Here is a 19,283-nt window from a genome sequence, read left to right on the forward strand (position 1 = left end):
TTTCACAAATAATGCATCATTCAGTCAGAGTGGTGCATGATGTTTCATCATAGACCAAGGACTGCTACATGAGATGTTCAGAACAAGCATGCCTTTACCAACAACTCTATAAAGAGCCTAAAGGATCTTCCAGTCCCAGTTCATTAGTGAATCATCTATGAAAACAGAATACTAATTCAATGACCAGGGGCCACATTATTTAACTAATGGCATTCTATCCTACATAATTGGACTGACAGCATTCCAGCAGTTGCTTGTGTAACTTAAGGCTGGTACCATAAGTGTAAGGTTCTTGGTGCACAGAGACAACTCCAGGCAATGCACATAGTAAGGAACCTCCAACTCACCTGTTTAGTTAGTGTCTGTGTGAGAATTGGGACCAGATACTGTAGTGCTCCCTTAGCATAAAATTTGCTAGTGTGCTCCGGAGGCCTTCCTTGCTCTGCTGCCTAGAAAGAAAGGTTACAAAACAATGCTCAATAGCTGCACAGAAACACTTTTCCTTCTGGGAGAAAATAAAATAAAATAAAATAAAAATAAAAATCACAAAATGAATTACATCCAAGTTATCTACTTTATGCTGCAAGATCACCAGCAAAAGCTGGAACTCTTTTCCCAGAAGGACTTCTTGAATTCTATTCTAGTTAAATGTTTGACACATGTTCAGTTTGCTATTCCGCAAATGCATGCTGCCACTCCCCACATTACACCAACATGTGGAAAACAAACTGCAAATATTTACAAATTAAACAATTACTAAATGCCTCCAAACAGGAAGGCTAAGAGGCACTTAGCATACAGATTAGACCTCTGTGCCGACTGTCCCTTTACCGTTGCTATTTTGAGCATTCAGCAGAAAAATACATTTAGTTCCCTTTAAAGAAGGAAGTTTACACTACCAGTTCTTGGAAAGAAAGAGCATCTACATGGAGAACAAGACACCATTTTCTTTTTCAATCCATCCACTCTAAAGAATACAAACTTATTTTCGCCAATTGCTTTTTATAACCAAACCATAAATCTCATGTATTATACACAATGTAAGAGTAATCCTTTAAATGTTCCTGGAGGTAAACTACTGGTGCCAGTATCACTGAACTCCTAAATCATGTCATTGGCTCATGGTACAGAAATCATTATTATTCACAGAGTTAAGGAAACGCAGCTCAAGAAAATACTCATGTGGCCCTGTTCAGTACAAGGACCGAGGAAGGGCTCTAATGAGCCTTAATGAGGCAAGAGATCTAAGTTTTCCACGGTGCTGAGAACTTTATGCACAAAGCTCAATGTAATGTGCAAACCAATGCGTATGTTCACTATGCAGCCATATCAGCCACTCATATGGGACCTCACTTGTCTTTAAAAGAATGCTAAAAATCATGCCCAAAATATGCACTTTACAAACGCTGTTTTCGAATAGTCAAAACTCCCAAATCATAACCTAATTTCATTAGAATATTCAAAGACATCTCTTTAGCCTTGTTGAGTTTCAATTCCCAGCAGCTCTGACACTAGAACTAAATCCTGTTCTAGTCCCATCTCAGAACAGCAGAAGTATTTTGCTCCAGCTTTCCCAAAAAAATTTACCTCAAGAGAGCCACTCAGCCTGAAGAATTTCACCCTGATGGATACAAATTTGGAGAACTTACAAAAGCAACTTACAGGGACTCAATAATGGAAACAGTCCTGCAACTTGTGCTCCGACTGTAGTAAGTATTTCCAAGGCACTCAAATCCAGAAATATTTGGGCAGCGTGTCAAGGACAGAGCAAGTCATTGGCCAAAAACAATGAGCTGGAAAAAAGCTTTTACGGCTGCTAAACAAACTCAAGATACTTGCAAATACAAAACTTTACTTGTAAACCCGACAGACATCCAGCTGTCTAGCCAGTGAATGAGAAGTTTTGCTACTGAATCACTCTTCATAAAGACAGCAACCGGAAATGGATGAAGCCAGCATACTGCCTTGTATATCATGCAGCCTCAAGTCTCAGCTTCCGTAATAGATATGCATCACTTAATACTCAGAGTGGTGCATGATCTCTCATCATGGACCTAGGACTGCTACACAAGGGTTCAGAGTCAGCTCTCCCATTAAAAAAAACAAAAAACAAACAAACAAAAAATCGCACCTTGGAAGAACAAAGGAGTTTCCAGACCTGGTTCAGTCCCTCCTTTTCAAAGTTTCAAAACAACGGTTGCCTGTTTTACTCACCTAACACTGATCCCCACAAAACACCAATTCCAAGCTCACCTCAGATGCTTCAATAGCCAGATCCATTTCCTCATCACAGACGTTTGACCAGAATTCTATTCCCTGCAGAGCCACCTCGTCAATGTCACTTTTCATTGCTTCAATTGTGATCTTCAGAAACAGGAGAGGTAGAGAAAGAGGAGACATTTTAGCAAAAGTAATTCTGACGCCACATATTGGCAGCATGGTACAGGAACCTAGATGTCCTGACACAAGAGGCAGCTCGACAGAGCGTGTCTTTCTTAGGGCTTGTCTACACGTGAAACGCTACAGCATGGACCCTACTTATGCCAGCAGGAGAGGTTCACCCGTGGGCACAGATAACCCACCTCCCCAAGAGACAGTAGCTAGGTCAACAGAAGACTTCTTTTGTTGAACTAGCACTGTCTATACTGAGGGCTAGGTATATATAGCTACGACTTACAGGGGTGTGAAAAATCTACACTCCAGAGTGATGTAGCTATGCCAATACAAGTTCCAAGTGGAGACAGCTGCTAAACAATTCCTCCACATTTCAAGAGAGTACGACTTGGCAACAGGGAGAATAGCCTTTAAGGACTACAGAATAGCAACCAATTGCTCATGAACACTGCTTAGATACAAATGTTCACAGTACCAAGCACTAACAGAGATGTGACTCCAGTCATTAGTTGCATGGATTTGATTGGAATAGGGGTGTTTGTAGAGAGACCTTACAAAAAAAGATAGGGTTACACCAAAAACTAGAGAAGATACTGTTAGAAATTCTTGCATAGGGACCTGCTGTTTTTTTACATTCAGGATGTCTTGCTTATGAAGGTATTGCCCAGATTTAGTGGTACATAAGAGGATGGTGTGGAGGCAGAAGCGACCCATGAGATGGAAAAATCTAGAGATATTGGCAGAGTTTGTGAATTTTGTGTATTCCATTATTTATCTGAAATTAATGTAGGTTTACTGTCCCTTCAAAATATAGTTCCATCTACAATATGTGGTTCTTTAACTGAGACCTAAATCAGAAGTCCTGAGTCCTCTGCCAGGATATTAAAGATTCTATGGCTCTTTAGTAAAAACAGAAGTTTCCCCCTTCACTACTATGTAATGCTACTGTATATGCTAGTTAGTTGCAGTGCTCTGTCCCAGAGATGGCTGCATTATAGTTGTACTATAAGTATCCAGGTTGAAATATTCTGCAATTGTTCAGGAAAAGAAGTGCTATAGAAATTAAGATGAAAAGCAGGCACTCCTGCAGCTAACATAAAAACCACATTTATATTTAGACTCAGCCTTTAGTGCCCTCAGCCTGTAAAACAGGCAACGAAAAGTGCCAGGCCCTGTCCTCTGTGACTACAGCACTGCCAGATGATTTGTGAATATGCAGTTTTTAAAAGCCAAGTGCCCAACCATCTTCTAGTAGCAACTGCCACACAGAAGAAATGGAAAACAAAATTCCAATGAGGAAGGGGCAGAAAACCAATTTCCTCTTCACACAGGAGGAGTCCTACTTTAAACAAACACGCAGAAATCCAGTCCTGTGTAAAGGGATGGGGAAAGCGTAAGGAATTTCTAAGAGTATCCGAGCGTTTCTTAGATTACCCATTTTTGGGATTAGTTATTTTATAATCCACTTAACACAGAGGGAGGGGCACTATGAACATAGCTGACAACCGCTGCTGTGAAGAGGTGAGATGCTTTTAGGTTCAGATTAAAAAAATATTTGCCATACATTTGGAGTTAAAGTAGGGGGACCAAGAATCAGGAGTTCCTAGCTCTGCCAGAGACTACAAAACCATGGGTGCATGTCATCTAACTCAATCTGTAAAATGTGACCACCACAACACTGCGTTATAATTAAATAGATATAATTTCAGGAGAGGATGTCCGTACAAGGATTAATTCTTTGCGGAGGAAAGCCACTATAACTGCAAATTATGGTAATGTATAAATGGTTCTATCCCACCCCAGGAAGGAAAGATGCCCTCTTTCCAGATTGGGGAGTGTGGGAACATGAGCGGAAGGTCACTCTTCCCTCTCCAGTTCTTGCACTGCAGGGGTTGGAGTGGGAGACACAAGGGAGCAATTTTCTTGGTTCCTGTCCCTTGGTTTATAAGCATGAGCAGCACACTGGAGTTAAGCCACTATTCCATTTTTGATTTACAGTACTCACGGCAAAAAGAGCAGGACCCATATATGTCTCCATATACTGATAATAAAGGGACATTATCTTCACCAAGTTCTGTAAGGCAGCCACTCGTACCTGTCAGAGAAGGAAGCAGGTCAACAAATGTGTCATTTTTCTGAGCACGTCAAGAAAACATTACTCTCGAAGCAGAATTCATGCAACCATCACAAATGCTCTTTTCAGAGACTAATAATATTAGCATGCTTGTAGCCTAAACAGAACACAACTAAAACAAAGGGAAGCAAATATCAATGCAAATTATTAGTGATTAAAATTACTCCACAGCCCAATTAAAACAAGTTTATATACTTATTCATAGAGCACTATTTCTTTAAATATAAGATTTAAAATTCTAGAGGTCACTGGATGGTGCAGCGACAGACAGTTCAAGACGTTATATCATCACTTACCCTTGTATCTGGACATTGCGTTGCTTCACAGACTACTTGCATAATAAAGTGCCTTTCAGACTGGAAAAGAAAAAGAATTAGAAGTATATTATGCAAAAGGGTTTAAAAATCTTCCAAACAGGATTATTTTTTAATTCTTTGGCTCAGAGAGCACCTGATCTCAGCAATTATTGCCACCAACATTACATTGCTACAAGAGCTAGGCAGGATATAGGCAGACACTCACCACACAGTGTTTTCATAATTACTTCCAAGTGATAAGCAGCCTACTGCAATTGTGAATCCCAAATTTGAATGTCACATGCAAGTAGGTACATTGCTCTAATAAAAAAAAAGTCACAGCACTAGGGAAGTAAGTTTTACAAAAAAAAAAAAAAAAAAAAAAAAAAAGCTATTGTCATCCCCTAGATTTATTCAGCAATTATTACAAAAGATGTGAAAAGCCGATTTAGCTGGGTCACTAATTTTCTGGGAGGTGTTGAGGAGATAGAATGTTAAATTATTGTATTCCCTATTTACTACTCCCAGGCCCATTTAGAGAGCAGAAGTCCACTACAAATGCAATCTACTCAACCAGCTCAAACATTAAGGCACCGATTGAAATCAACAACAGCTGAATGGTTGACTAGGGAAAAGCTTTTATTAAGAGAGCATCCCAAGTTTAATTACTAGTTCCATTTTCTATGAAATCTCTATGGTAGGAACATGAGGGGTATACTGACCTCAGAATGCTAGCAGAGGTCCCTACTTTAATGCCGCCCCCCCCGAAATACGCACACAATTTCAGAGGTAGAGTCAAAAAGCTAGATTGCTGCCACACCACTAGAAAGGAAGTGCTGATCCATGCTTAGCCATGGTCTACAATAGAGAGTTAGGTTGATGCAAGACATCTTATGTTGACCTCTAAGCATCTACACTAAAATGTAGCTCTCACAGATAAAACTCACCCGCTACACTGACTTAACTCCACCTCTGTGAGAGGTGTAGTGCTTTAGTTGCTGTAGTTAGGTCAACAGTGTCAGCACAGACACTGTTGTTTACATTGACTGTTGCTGCCCTTCAGATGCTGTTCCATAACGCTTCATCCTGGCAGTTAAATTGGTGGAAGTGCTCCTGATGAGGACACGCACCGCTGATACAAGGAGCACAGTGTGGACATGCAAAAGCGATTTAATTACTGATGTTGAAGTAACTTAGATTGAATGAATTATGTAGTGTAGACTTACCCTTGGGCTACAACATTGCAGAGTTTGATTAGGACACAAAGCGTATAACAGGCTAAACTCTAAGTTCAGTTCATATTTAGCCAAAAAAGTTAGTGATGCTCCCTTTTCATTTTTCAGAGTAGCAGCCGTGTTAGTCTGTATTTGCAAAAAGAAAAGGAGGACTTGTGGCACCTTAGAGACTAATCGGATGAAGTGAGCTGTAGCTCACAAAAACTTATGCTCAAATAAATTTGTTAGTCTCTAAGGTGCCACAAGTCCTCCTTTCCCTTTTCATTTTATAAGTCTTCTCCAAACACTTCCACAGTATTTCTGCATCACAGCTGTCTTTAAACTTTAATTTTACAGACAAGAACCCAAGTCTCAGCTCCAGTGGAATTACGCATCAAGCAAAATTCAGCGTGGTGCATGATTTCTCATCACAGACCATGGATTCACCCTTGCCTTTTGCACCCAGAATTCCATTGCTTCCTTTACTCACCTCTTTGTCAAAGTTCGCTTTGGTGAATTCCAAAGAGTTTAAGAGTGCATTAGTAGCCGCGAGCTTCACATTGTTACTGGGCTCTTCCTTTCGCATCCCTTGGATAATGGCTGTGAGAATTTCATTGGATTTGTCCTGAAGCTGCTCTGGGTCCTGAAACAAGGAATAAATAGTGGTGAAGTTATCTGATGGCTTGCAGATTGCTTCTCTGTTTTTCAGGTGCCAGCTCCCCTACGTATCAAGTTCCCTCCCCCCCAATACAGTTTGGCAATGAATTCTACAACCTTTAATTCAAGTCCTTTAAGGCCATAAGGCCTTTTGTTCACTAGAAACACCAGGAGTCAAATATGAGCAACTTAACACCTCACTGTGACTCCGAGGCAGTGCACCCTTAACGAAGAGGACACAGTCTGCTGCACCTGAACAGCATATGCATTCCAGAGTTTGAATCACAAGTGCCAAATATTAAAAATAAATATTAAATATTATCACTGTGCTTCAAGTCAGCAAGCCTCAGACTGCCTCATTCAGCTATGTTATAGTGAGGTCAAACAACTGCCAATTTCCACTCTATTACCATTTGAGCAGAGAGGCATGTATCAGTGGTCATACCCCTACCACTGTCACTAATAGGCGCACATTTGGTATACTGCCAATGGATCATGCAAGGATCAGTAGCAAGGAAGGACAGCTATAACCAAAAGAGGTAGTAGAGGTTAATCATTCAGGGTTGGAGGGACTAAATGAATGAATGAATGGGACTAAATGAATACAGAACATCATCACTTACACTACAGGAAAAAATGAGTATCTGGAATGCAAGGTCCCAAGGGCCCCTAAACTATTGCGTTAGGATTTATCAATATCACATTGAGGCACAATACAAAGGAGTGTAAAAGGGACTCCTGTTAGGAAAAATTCTGTTCAGCAACCCTGGACAATCAAAAAATCCACTATGGATTAGTGAAGCTTAATTACTTGCTGTCTTCCAGACAACGGCTGACATGCACTTAGAAATCCTGGGTGTATTTGTAACTGACGATGGTTGACCTGAAGCCCCGCTATTCTAGTAGTAGTGGTTGCAACTTTGAATCACCTCCTCATTTTACGTATCTCAGTATCAGTATTTTCCCTCCCAAGCCTGTTTACTTGCCCCAGAACTTATTACTGACAAAACTTTTAGTTTTCAATTCAAATCAGTCAGGCAGCAACTCAAACCCTTCAGACACTCAGTGCAGCAAGAGGCACACTTATCTTTTCAGGTTGCTTTCAAAATCTGTTTTTCCTCTGGTCTCTCCTCCTGCCTTATTTTTGTTGGTTTCTTCCACTCCCTGTCCTCACTGACACTTCTGATACTGTTTCTTCACTTTACCCTATGAGGCTTCCCTCACTGCCTGCTCCCTGTCTCTCTCCTCTTCAAGGAGGGGACCCGCCTTTTGCAGTCATTACACGTTCTTCAGACCTCTCCGTCTACCACAGAAGCTTCCCAAACTTTGATTCCAATATTCCATCCTTTGTCCTGTAAAAGGGACACCACCTAAAATATCCCACTTGCTGCATGAATAGCAGTAGAAGGGGAAAACATGTTTATCCTATTACACACTGACTGACAAGATGTTTGACCATAGACTGAAAAGTGAAAGCGGACCTCCTGCTTTCCTTGTGAAAGCCATCACGCAGAAAATTTGCCTGACTAGAGCACTGCTTTTATAAACTTCTCTGGCTCTGATGAACTAGATGCACTGCACTTTACACTTCAGAAGGAGCACATCTGTACTCTTTCCCGTGTAATAAGGGGCAAAACAACCATTCAATGGCATTTACACAGAAACAGGCAGGAAGCCAGTTTTTGTTTTCAGCCTTAGGTCAGAACACAGGGTTTTTAAGTGCAGTTTAGATCAGCCACTTGTCCTATATATACACACAACACAGTTTGATACTAAAAACAAGTTGTCCACAAAAATTGTGACCACTGTTTTCTTAAGGTCCTTGGCAGGAAGGTGCTGTACAGAGCAAAATATTTTGGTCAATATATAGAAGATACCTAGCCCATGATGTAATGAAATAATTTAGACTTTTGAGTCCCCAGAGACAACCTCAGTAAGCATTTACCACCTAGTTGTAATCATTTTACTCATCAAGACATTTATCTGGGTTCTGAAAATGACACCGATCTCCATAGGTTGAACACCATGCACACTCCATGATTAAATCTGCACTTTAGTAAAGATGACCTGGATTTATGTCGTGAAATCAGGTCAATTCTTCCTTCAGATGCCACTCTTTGTACTTTGGTCTCATCCGTGGGTTTTGTGGGGAATCATTCTGCTGCCTAACTCTTAGTATAGACATCCTCAACCTGCAGGCAACAAAACAGCCTATAGGGATTTGCTGCAGTTGACTGCAAATAGCTGTCTAGAGAAAACAAATTTAGAAGGGAGAAAGGGTGAGCAAAGACACTGCATAGCATATATTCAAGAAAATGCACTTACAATATCCTGACAGATGTAACCAATCGCCTCCAACGTTGACTCTTTCATGTGTTCAGTGCTATGCTGATTTGTGACATTAGCTACCAGCTGAGGAATGAGTTCAGGCCACTGGTTCATGGGAATCTCGGCACAAGCAATGCCAGCCACACACTGTGAGGCTGAGCTGGGCCTGTATGTTTCCGTACCCAATGTCTGCAACACCTGTGGAGACAACATCAGCAATTTAGTCAGACATTTCCAAATCAATTTCACTAGTCTACACTTTGATTATTTGATATCAGTGACCCAATATAAGAAGATTGGAATCTAAGATCTCTACTTGACACCACCCTCCGGGAGGGAGAGGGAGAGTATAGCAAATTTAACTAGCATGAGTTAGCTGATCAATTTTATTTTTATCCACAAACATGGATTAAAACAGGTAGATTTTCTGTCTTTCCCTCTACAAACAAACATATAACCCCAGCATCTGAAATGAGTTTGCCCCTATATTAACAGGGTAGTTGTTTACCCCCTCCAGGCATCAGGATTTGTCTGCATAATTACATACATTTCGCAAAGGCACCCTTCATATTCTGTGAAGAGTGCCCATATACAATGAACCAGGAAGGGAACAATTCCCCCTTGTCTGCTATAAGATTATAAAATCAGAAAAATTATCAGCAAAAGAAAGCTTTTCAACTTGAGAAGAATTACATGAATTTGAAGTAATTTGGATCCCATTTCTTGATACACTTGACAAAGAATGCTGAGATAGCTCAAACAATGCTAAACTTCCATTCTACCTGACCTCTCGGCTTTTTCCGCTCCAACTTCCCAGCCCTCCACCCTCTTCTTCCTTTTTTGCCTGTGTGTGTAATTTTTTTAAATTGTTACTCCCCCCCGCCCTAACATATTATGCCTGTGTAATATTGTCCGATTCTCTATTGCCTGGTCTTGCAGCTTTGACGAGTTGTAAAGTTGAACAACTGCATAGGATATCCTGGGAAATGGGCAGCGTTTGGTAAACATATATATGCTGGGAGTCATTTACCTCTTTGTATTATGAAAACAAATAAAAATTAATCACAAAAAAATTAGATAAATGGCATTCCAAATCAAAAATATAACTGAACAGCTTATGAGAAGATGATCTTTGAGTGGGGGTGAATAATATTTTAAATTTCTATTACAGTTGAATCCCTAAGACAAACTGTCCCAATAGGAAGCACTGAACTGCTTCTGCTAGTATGGCACAAACTATTGTGACCTTTCTGCTTATTCTAACTGGTTGACTTGCTGAACAGTCCTTCTAGTCTTTGTTCAGCAGCAAAGACATTTTGTACTCTCCACTTCAATAAATAACTTCCATTAAAAAAAAAAAAAAAAAAGGATTTTAGTAATTTCAGGCACTCAGCCTTGGATACTTAGATCTTCCATTTATCCATACAATAGGTTGCAAGGTTCTCCCAAGCAACCTACCACTATTGTCTTAGCTGACCTTTAGGAACAGGCGAAAAGCTTCCATGGCCATTCAATCTTTGGTATTCACAATACCAGCTGGAGCCAAATGTGGAAATGATTTTATGATGGAAATAGAAAAGGAGTACTTGTGGCACCTTAGAGACTAACAAATTTATTAGAGCATAAGCTTTCGTGAGCTACAGCTCACTTCATCGGATGCATTTGGTGGAAAAAACAGAGGAGAGATTTACACCAACTCATTTCACATTAGGCTACTGATAATCAGACAGTAGCAAGTGGTCAACACACTCCTGTCAGTTTAGGTCAACTGCACCTGTATTCCCCCCTCTGTGATCCAGCAAGGGCATCCATTATTAGGTTTTTGGCTCCCAGCCATCATCTCTCTTGGATGGAGAGGCATCTTTCTCCATCCTGATCAGTGTTCTTCCATGCTGCGCAGTCCCCAGTCTAAACTGAGTTTCCCAGCAAACCAATCTGCCTTAATTGGTCAGCATCTGCACGTTGCTTTCGCTCCAAAGGCTTTGTAATTGCCCAGTTTTAAGTTACCACACAGACCTCTCTAAGCGAGTACATTTATTCTTAAAGTGAAAGCACTACAGAGAAAAAACACATTAAAAACAGTAAAAACCTACATGTACGCTAATAAGCTTACCAGAAATGACCCCACCCCGCCACCCCAACTCCAACAAGGGCTCTGGCAGGCAATCAGCCCTTTAAATCCTATCAAGGGTTTACCAGCTTTTAGCCCAGAACAAGCATATTCATGATAACTCAGTCTCTCTTTTTATATACAGCTTAGGTCTTTGATCTTTAGAGACCATGAACATGTAGTCAGTCAGATAATGGTTCTCTCTTCAGAGTGTAGCTTCAAAAGGTTGGGTCTGGAGGTGGGAACTTGCATTCACCCCTTCCCCACCCAATCCAGGTGTCTCCTATGAAACCCATTTAATTTTGTTTGTCCCCAAGTTCCTTCTTATCTGGCATATTGTTTAAAATAGTACTTTGACACTTCTCTAGTTTTACATTGGACAAGTCTCCTCCCCAGATAAGTTACGTATAATCCCACAATAATATATACACTTTTCATTCATAATACAATAGACTCCAAAGCTATTTAAGTTTAATTCAATAAGATCTCCCAAAAATATTGCAGGAAATTGCCCTGTCACAACTCCCACTTAACTTCTAAACAGGAAAAAGGGTAGTGCAAATAAGAAAATTCTCAAAGTTTTTAAGAAAGAACTAGTCATTAGGAATCTTAAACCAAAAAGTTCTCTCAGTAGATCACTTGCACTAAATGATCCAATGACAACGAGTAAAGGATTATTACTTTAATTCTTTGGAGGGACAGTATTAAAGGCAAATGAAACTGATGAGTTTCCTTCAATATACTACAACACTGCAGCTCCTAAACTAGGGATCTGTTATTTTGTAATCATACTGTTACCAAAAACAAAAACTACTAAATTTCCTGTCACACATTTGACAACTGAAGTCAAAAACATCAAAACAGCATTACCCCCTTCCTCCCCACCATTGAAAGTAATAACTGAAAAAAGTTAAATTATCACACAGTATCTAATCATCCAATCTTACTCTGGAGAATACTACGTAAGTATTAAACATTCAAAGACACGAATTATCTGAGACAAATGATTATGCAGAATGGGTAGTCCATTTGCACCCAGAATGTACCCACTATAAAGTTCTGCATAGATCCAAGTGCACATACATCTTCAAAAGTCAAAAAGATAACCAGCACAAAGGACATTCTGGCTGACAGCAAATGACCCATTGTCATTAAAGAATATAGCAGTTATCTGTTGGAATGTCATTATTGCCAAGCCAGCATTATGTCTCTTCATGCTAACCACTTGCTAGCACAGCTAGAATCTCTTGCCATCTCCTCTGACAAAGGTCATAGCTTTTAGCTTGACAAATCACAAAGACACTCCACATCTTTACAAAACTTAGCAGTAGCTTTCAGCACCTGGAATTTCGGTAACTGTTTTTAACTGTATTCTGTAAACACCCACAGTGTGCTAGACCCAGTGTACACAGAGAAAGACTGTCCCTGTCTCAGACTTCACAATGGAAGCTACAGTAATCACAGTTAAAAAAAATTGAAGAAATTGTTCAAGTATGAAGAATAAAAATCAAATCCCAATGCATCTGTAAACTACTAGTGATGAAAACTATATCCTCCAAAAAGTCTGGAATCGCAGTTCATCATTCAGAAATCTTTCTGTCTGGCTATTCATATGCTTCTGAAGAATGCTTTAACACAATATAAAAGTCTCAGTTTTTGACCCAAAACCTCACCTATAACTCTTCCTTCAAGCACCATGCTCCAACAGCAAATCCCACTTTTTTTTTTCCCATGGTAAGGAAGAGAAAAACTAGTAGAAGAACAGAAGTGGAAAAACCTACCCTCCAACGTTATCTTAACGGGTGCTGGACATATTATTCTTCCTTAAGCACTATCCTATATTGCTTATTTAAGCATCAGAAGTAGACATTTGCCACATATTTTACACATCCAGCAACGATGAGATTGGGAAGAGTACTTACCAGGCTGCAAGCACTGGAAAGGATTAACTAAAGCAGAGGTTCCCCAACTTTTCTTATTGAAATACCCTGCTCCAGATCTACCAGATGCCCACATACCCCCACCATTCTCATCACTGATACATTGTGTGTTCTTCCTACCACCTATTCTTTAGCCATTTGCCCATATTTCACTGTTGCATACAGAGATAGTGGACATATACAACTGGGGAAAAACAAAAACAAACAAACAAAAAAAAACACTGACTAAGTTCCGAGCTCAGTTAGACTGGACAGTTGCTGGGCAACTGAACCCGTGGTGTATGGTGTTTGGAGATGAGTGCTCTGTACGTCAGTGTCTCTGTGTTCTCATTGATCTATCTTGAAATAAATTAACTAACGTATTTTATAACGCAAATTTCCCCAGAGTTTTAAAGCTTCATCTGCGTAGCCTATTATGAAAATGCAATAAATAAAATCCACCATTACACAATTTCTCCCACGTACCCCCCAGAGGTACACATATCACAGTTTGAGAACCCCTGAATTAAAGCAACACAGCCCTAGACCTCGGTTTACAAGAAATTAAAAAAACCCACAGTGCTGTGTTCTACCCCAGAGATAGCTGCATTACAGAGTTGGTGAACTTGTTCTCTCTCCTATCCTTTAGCTATCTCTCAGGTGTGTTCTGCAATTTAATGCTTGTAAAACAGCTCCTCAGATTAAAGGTGCTACAGCAACATAAAGTATTAAGTACAAATGAGTTTCATTGTTCCATAATAGTAAGAAATGTAACAATTTTTCAAACAGTGAGAAATAGATCAAATGTTCATTATTCAGCCGTATTGTGGGAAAAGTGATAAGCTGTTTGGAAGTGAATGGACAAAAATGGAATTCACTGAAATACAGAAGTTACTTACATAGTTCTTGACTTCCCTGCGGGCATTGGCATCGATTGCAAGCCATCTCTGTTGGTACTGGGCCTTGATATCTGGGTCCTTAGACGTCAAAGAGTTCTTGATCTGTAAACCAGCTGCAACTCTGGCAACCTGGCTGTTCCCTGGATTTGCCAGCACTCTGGACAGTTCCACAAGGAAAGTGGGCTGGGTCAGGAGAAGAAAACTTGCTTATCAATGGATACAAACACATAATCTGCTCTTAATCTGAATCTGATCCATTAGGTTTTTCTAACTAAAGAGAATTAAATTTTTACCCAACCAAACCAAAGCAAAACTCTTTGGACAATTTGGAAAGTATCTGACCAATAGCATACTGCTGCTACCATACAATGACTGTTTTATACTAAGATTATGAACGTTAAGATTCCAATTAGAACTGCTGGAAAGCAACCTAAGTAGATGTGACTTAGTTGGATTTTTTTCAGATTACTTGAGACACTCATATCTTTCACAATCCTATTGTCTGTTTAAAGTACGCCTTTAAATAAAGCGCTCAGGTCCTATTCCAAGGCCTATATCACCCAAGACTGTCTGTGTTCTTAAAACTAACATGAATTTAAATGTCACGTCGAATAAAAAAATATTTCTTTTTTCCAAGGGGAGCACCAAGCCAGTTTCCTTTTGGAATTTTTTTAATGCTTTTAAAAGCTCAAATCAGCTTATATACAGTAAAATATTTCTGTAAGAGTAAGTTTATTACACAATTTCTCTAATGTCAAAGGTATCATTTATGCAGTGCTATTTAATGTATGTTTATCAATACCTGCATTTGTAAGGTTTGGTTTTGGTAACGAGTGAAAAAGTCTTTAGGATTCGGACTACTCACAATTTGACAGCTTGACATGTGATACGTTTCTGCTTTGTGTGGCATGGAGAAAGAGCTCCAATAGTGCGACTCTTGTGCCAAGACTGACCAAAGCCTGGTCTCCACTAAAAATTGTGTATGTGTTTTTCGGTGCAGCTGCACTGGTTTCAATATCAATTCATACCAAAGTGATTCAGAAATGGTGGAATCAAGCCTTTCTGAAACTGTTTTCTCTACTTTATAGAGTACTTCTTTTAAATTGGTGTGACTGCACTCATAGTTAATACAAACAAAATTTCTAGTGGAAACCAGGGCCTAAGAAAGACTACCTAAAAGTAGCTATGCTGCCATTTTTAAGCAGGTAGTGAGGACAGAGGAACTTGTGTTCTTCATGGTCCAAAATATCACCTAAAAAAGTTAAATAAATAAAGCTATCAAAGAATCTGTTTTAACACCCAAGCTGCAGAGTTTGTAAACAAATATATAGTTTAAAACCACCATTTGAAGATAAACCAGTCTTGCAAAAATGTCCTGAAAAATGCAGTGCCCAAGGCAAGAAGTCTACTTGTTCACCTTTTACCATAATGAAAGAGCTAAGTTTACTTATCCATCAAAAATGTATTAATATTTGAGACAAAATTTTGCAAGCCTGGATTAAATTAAAAAATGGGGAAAGTTTTCAGGAAAGGAATGTTTTTGGGATAGAAAGCGGAAGTGTTGCAAGGACACATCCCTTGAGGAGAAACAGTGGGCTAAACTCCCAAAATGCCATACATCTGATGAAGACGATGCCAGGAAAATCCACTAAAGATAAGAGTAGCCAGCAGTCACCAATTCTTTATTCTCTCACCTGCCTCCCTCAAATGGTTAGATTTTTTTTTTTTTTAAAACTACTGACAATAGCTTTATTCATTCTAGGCCCAAAATTCACAATTCTAATTTAGAGTTTTTTATTTAATTCTAGTCTGCAGACCCAAACCCAATTGTAGTATACCCATTCTCACAGCTTCCACACACAGAAGCATTGCAGGAAGACTCAGCAAGAGCCCCAAAATAAGGACAGAAAAAACTCACGTTTCAGTGGAGGGCAATGATTCATTAAACACTTAGCCAGAGAACTGGGGCTAATGTGAAACTGTAAGCCCAACTATAAGCAACTTTGATTACCAGATTTCACAAGCCTTTAACATTAAATTACATACAAATAACCTGCATAGGCTGTCAATTTATGCTGGTGGAGAGGAAAGAATGTATATGGTTGCCAAAACATTAAACACCCATTTTTTACCACCTCCAATCCATCAGACAAGTCAGTGACAACTAACCTTCACAGTAGCAAAGAGGAATGCAATAATTCACCTCTTTTTAATCACTCACACGAAGAACCAGAGATAGCCTCCAGGATGAAAGCAGAATAGCAATTCTAAGAATCAGATCCATACACCCTTATTGTAAGGTAATGGTTGTAATGTTGTGCCTTGATTACACACACAACATACATTAACGGTAGGACATATTTTTAACTTAATCCTCCCTTGATTTTAGTATGGCATGTGTAGACGAGGCTAAGAGTTCATAATGGCAGTGTCTCATTTGCAGATTTTTGAGTACCCTTTCCCTCTGGAACAAAGTGACCGGGAGCCTTTCGTTTCCCTTAAATGCATTCTAAAATGTACTCTAACTCCACCCACTCAGGGCTCCCAACAGCGGTAACACCTTCATCCTCTACCTCCACCTTATCTGGACCACAGACAAGGGGGGGGGAGCGAGGGGAGAAGCGCCTAGTTCAGAAGAGAGTGAGGGTCCTCTTAAGAGTAAAAGGGGACTAGGATGAAAGGTAAACAGGATCCAAACACTGCAGGAGAAAAGAGAAAAATGAAGGGCCAAGACTGAGGCAATCAGAGGGCCTGGCAAAGGGACGAAGGAATGTACCGGGCGCTGAGAGCAATGGGGGGGGGGGGACTGAGAGCAGGCAGAGAAGGGTAAAGGCCCAGCAGGGCAGGCACAAGATAAACGGGGCAGGATGAAGGATCAGGTTCTGCATGGGGGGGAGGGGACAGAGGGGAATGAAGGGCCTACGGGGGGGGGGGGGGTAATCCCAGCTCCAGGGCCTCTTCCGGGCGCAGTTTACGCAGCCCGGTCTCCCCACATGGCTCGCAGGCCCCATCGCGGCACACGCAGCGCCGCGCAGCCTACCGCGCTCCCCTCCTCCCCCCCCCCCGCCCCGGCTCCGCGCCCCCATTGGCCGGCGCGGCCCCCGGGCGCGTCACAATTGGCCGGCCGCCGCCCCGGCTGGCAGCCGGCAAGTTGGGCTGCGCCCTCGATGGCGGTTCGGCCTGCGCGGGGCAGGGCGGGGCGCTCCCCGCCCGCGGGACCCCGCCGCGCTCACCAGGTTCTCGATCGCCGCCTGCTCCAGGAACTTCTGCGCCGCCTCCAGCTCGGAGCGGTCTGCGGGGGGGGGAGCCGGAGTCAGTCGCTGCACGAGCCCGCCCCGCCCCTCCCGGCCCGGGGCAAACGGGCTCCCCGCGGCCTAGCGCCTCCGCCCGGCCTCCGCCCTCAGCCAGCGCCCGGCCTCGGGCGCCCCCCTCCCCAAGCCCCGCTGCCGGGCCGGCTTCGCCCCTCCTCTCCGCCAGCCCGGGCAGGCCCCACGCCCGGCCTCCCCCGGAGCCCGCATCCCGCCCTCAGGCCCGGCCTCCCGCCCCCAGGCCCGGCCACCCCCTCAGGCCCGGCCGCGCCCTGCCCGGGCCCGGCGGCGGCCGCCGCCCGGCCGCTCCCCGGGCCTCCCCCACGTGCTGGCCCCTACCCGGCGAGACCGTCTTCTCCAGGATCGTGATGAGCTCCATGGCGGCGGCGGCGGCGGCGCGTCTGCGGCACGGGGCGGGGTCCCGCTCGCTCGCGCTCTCGGCTCCTGGTGCGTGGGGGACCCCGGGGCGGGCGGCGGAGGGAGGAAGGGCCGCGCGGATGGGGGAGCGCGCGCACCGACGAGGTGGAGCGGGGGGGGGAAGGGCCCGGGCAGCCGCGCGGGCGGAGGGATATGGCTGAGCCGGGCCCGCGCCGCGCCGCTGCACAGACTCATTGGCTGGCAGCGCCCCGCACGCCCGGCGCTCATTGGGCCGGCGTCGGCGCCGCCGCTCGCCCGGCCATTGGCTGAGCGGGGCTCCGACGCCGCGCGCCGATTGGCCCGTTTGGCCGGGCTGGGCGAGGGCGGCCTAGAGAAGCGGATGGAGAGGCCGGGGCCAACGGGCGAAGCTCCCGAGGGGGCGGGGCATCAGGGCTAGAGGGGGCGGGGCCATCCAGGGCTGTTGGGGAAGTGAAAGGGGGGGGCTAGGGCCCATCAGAGGCTGCGGGGGGCTAGAAGGGGGTGGGGCCTATCAGGCCAAGGGCTCGAGGGGGTGGGGCTTATCGGGGGCTGCTGGGGGGCAAGAGGGGGTGGAGCCTATCAGGGCCATGGGCTAGAGGGGGTGGGGCCATCGGCTTCCTGGGGAGCTAAGTCGGGGGGGGGATAGGGCCCATCAGGGGCTGCTGGGGGCTAGAGGGGTGGGGCCCTTCAGGGGTTCTGGGGGGCAGTTAGAGGGGGTGGGGCTTATCAGGGCTGGGGGGGTTAGAGAGGGGTGGGGGCCTATCAGGGCCGGAGGCTAGAGGTGGATGGGGCCTATCAGGGCCAGAGGCTAGAGGTGGATGGGGCCATCAGGGCCTGAGAGGGGGGTTGGGCCATCAGGGCAAGAGGCTGCTGGGGCTCTAGCGGGGGTGAGGCCATAAAGGAAGCTATAGGTGGCTGGGATTACAAGGGACAGGAGCTGGGGCCATATGAAAGGATGTGAAGCGAGCGGGTTCTAGGAGCTGAGGCTGTACTATAGGGGAATGACTGAGGCCCTGTTCTAAATCAGAAGAAATAGCACTGTGTCTGGAGGGGACTGTGGTTTTAGAAATGTAGGAATTGCTGCTGGATCAGATCAATAATACATCTGGGCGAGTGCCGGAGGCTTCAGAGGAAGGTGTAAGAAACTCATAATGGACAATTCTGGAATCCTCTGCCCACGGGGGCAGTTTCTTCCTAAGCAGCTAGTGGTTGGTGCATGCTCTAAAGCAAGAGGATTTCTAGCCTATATGTAATTATTATGCTAATGTAGTTGTGGATACTCTCCCTTTCAATAGGGGCTGCAGCTCAAGGGCCAGGGTCAATAGGAGCACGGTCTGTAATGGCTGGTCTATAGCAGTAGTCAGCCACTCACTGCTTGGGGTTAAGGGGACGCTGCCATGGGTCGGTTGCCCATCGTTGTCCATCACAGTGTTTCTCATACATTCCTCTGCAACGTCTGGTAGGTACAGTCCGCTCTTGGAGACCTGTTGCTGAACTAAATGGATCACTGGAGAAAGTACAGGCTAGTGGGTGGAGCACTGCTGGGCTACAGCAGACTGGGGTCTATTCCTGGCTCTGCTATACCTCCCAGGTCTTAGTTTCCCCATATGTAAAACAGGGAGAATAAT

General features: G+C 43.5%; 1 protein-coding gene across 1 annotated transcript in view; it reads right to left on the bottom strand.

The window, feature by feature from the left end:
* Positions 1 to 18,033, bottom strand: part of KPNB1 (karyopherin subunit beta 1) — a 35,407-nt gene extending 17,374 nt beyond the window's left edge. Inside the window, exons 1-9 of the mRNA XM_038385514.2 lie at positions 17,599 to 18,033; positions 17,185 to 17,243; positions 13,952 to 14,134; positions 9,021 to 9,221; positions 6,529 to 6,681; positions 4,825 to 4,884; positions 4,400 to 4,489; positions 2,254 to 2,364; positions 348 to 449 (exon numbers count right to left, since the gene is read on the bottom strand). Coding sequence (XP_038241442.1) covers positions 348 to 449; positions 2,254 to 2,364; positions 4,400 to 4,489; positions 4,825 to 4,884; positions 6,529 to 6,681; positions 9,021 to 9,221; positions 13,952 to 14,134; positions 17,185 to 17,243; positions 17,599 to 17,638 — 999 coding nt within the window. The 5' untranslated portion in view covers positions 17,639 to 18,033. The remainder of the gene's footprint in view (positions 1 to 347; positions 450 to 2,253; positions 2,365 to 4,399; positions 4,490 to 4,824; positions 4,885 to 6,528; positions 6,682 to 9,020; positions 9,222 to 13,951; positions 14,135 to 17,184; positions 17,244 to 17,598) is intronic.
* Positions 18,034 to 19,283: the final 1,250 nt, after the last annotated feature.

This window comes from Dermochelys coriacea, chromosome 27 (genome assembly GCF_009764565.3).
Source record: "Dermochelys coriacea isolate rDerCor1 chromosome 27, rDerCor1.pri.v4, whole genome shotgun sequence".
Lineage (NCBI taxonomy): Eukaryota > Metazoa > Chordata > Testudines > Dermochelyidae > Dermochelys > Dermochelys coriacea.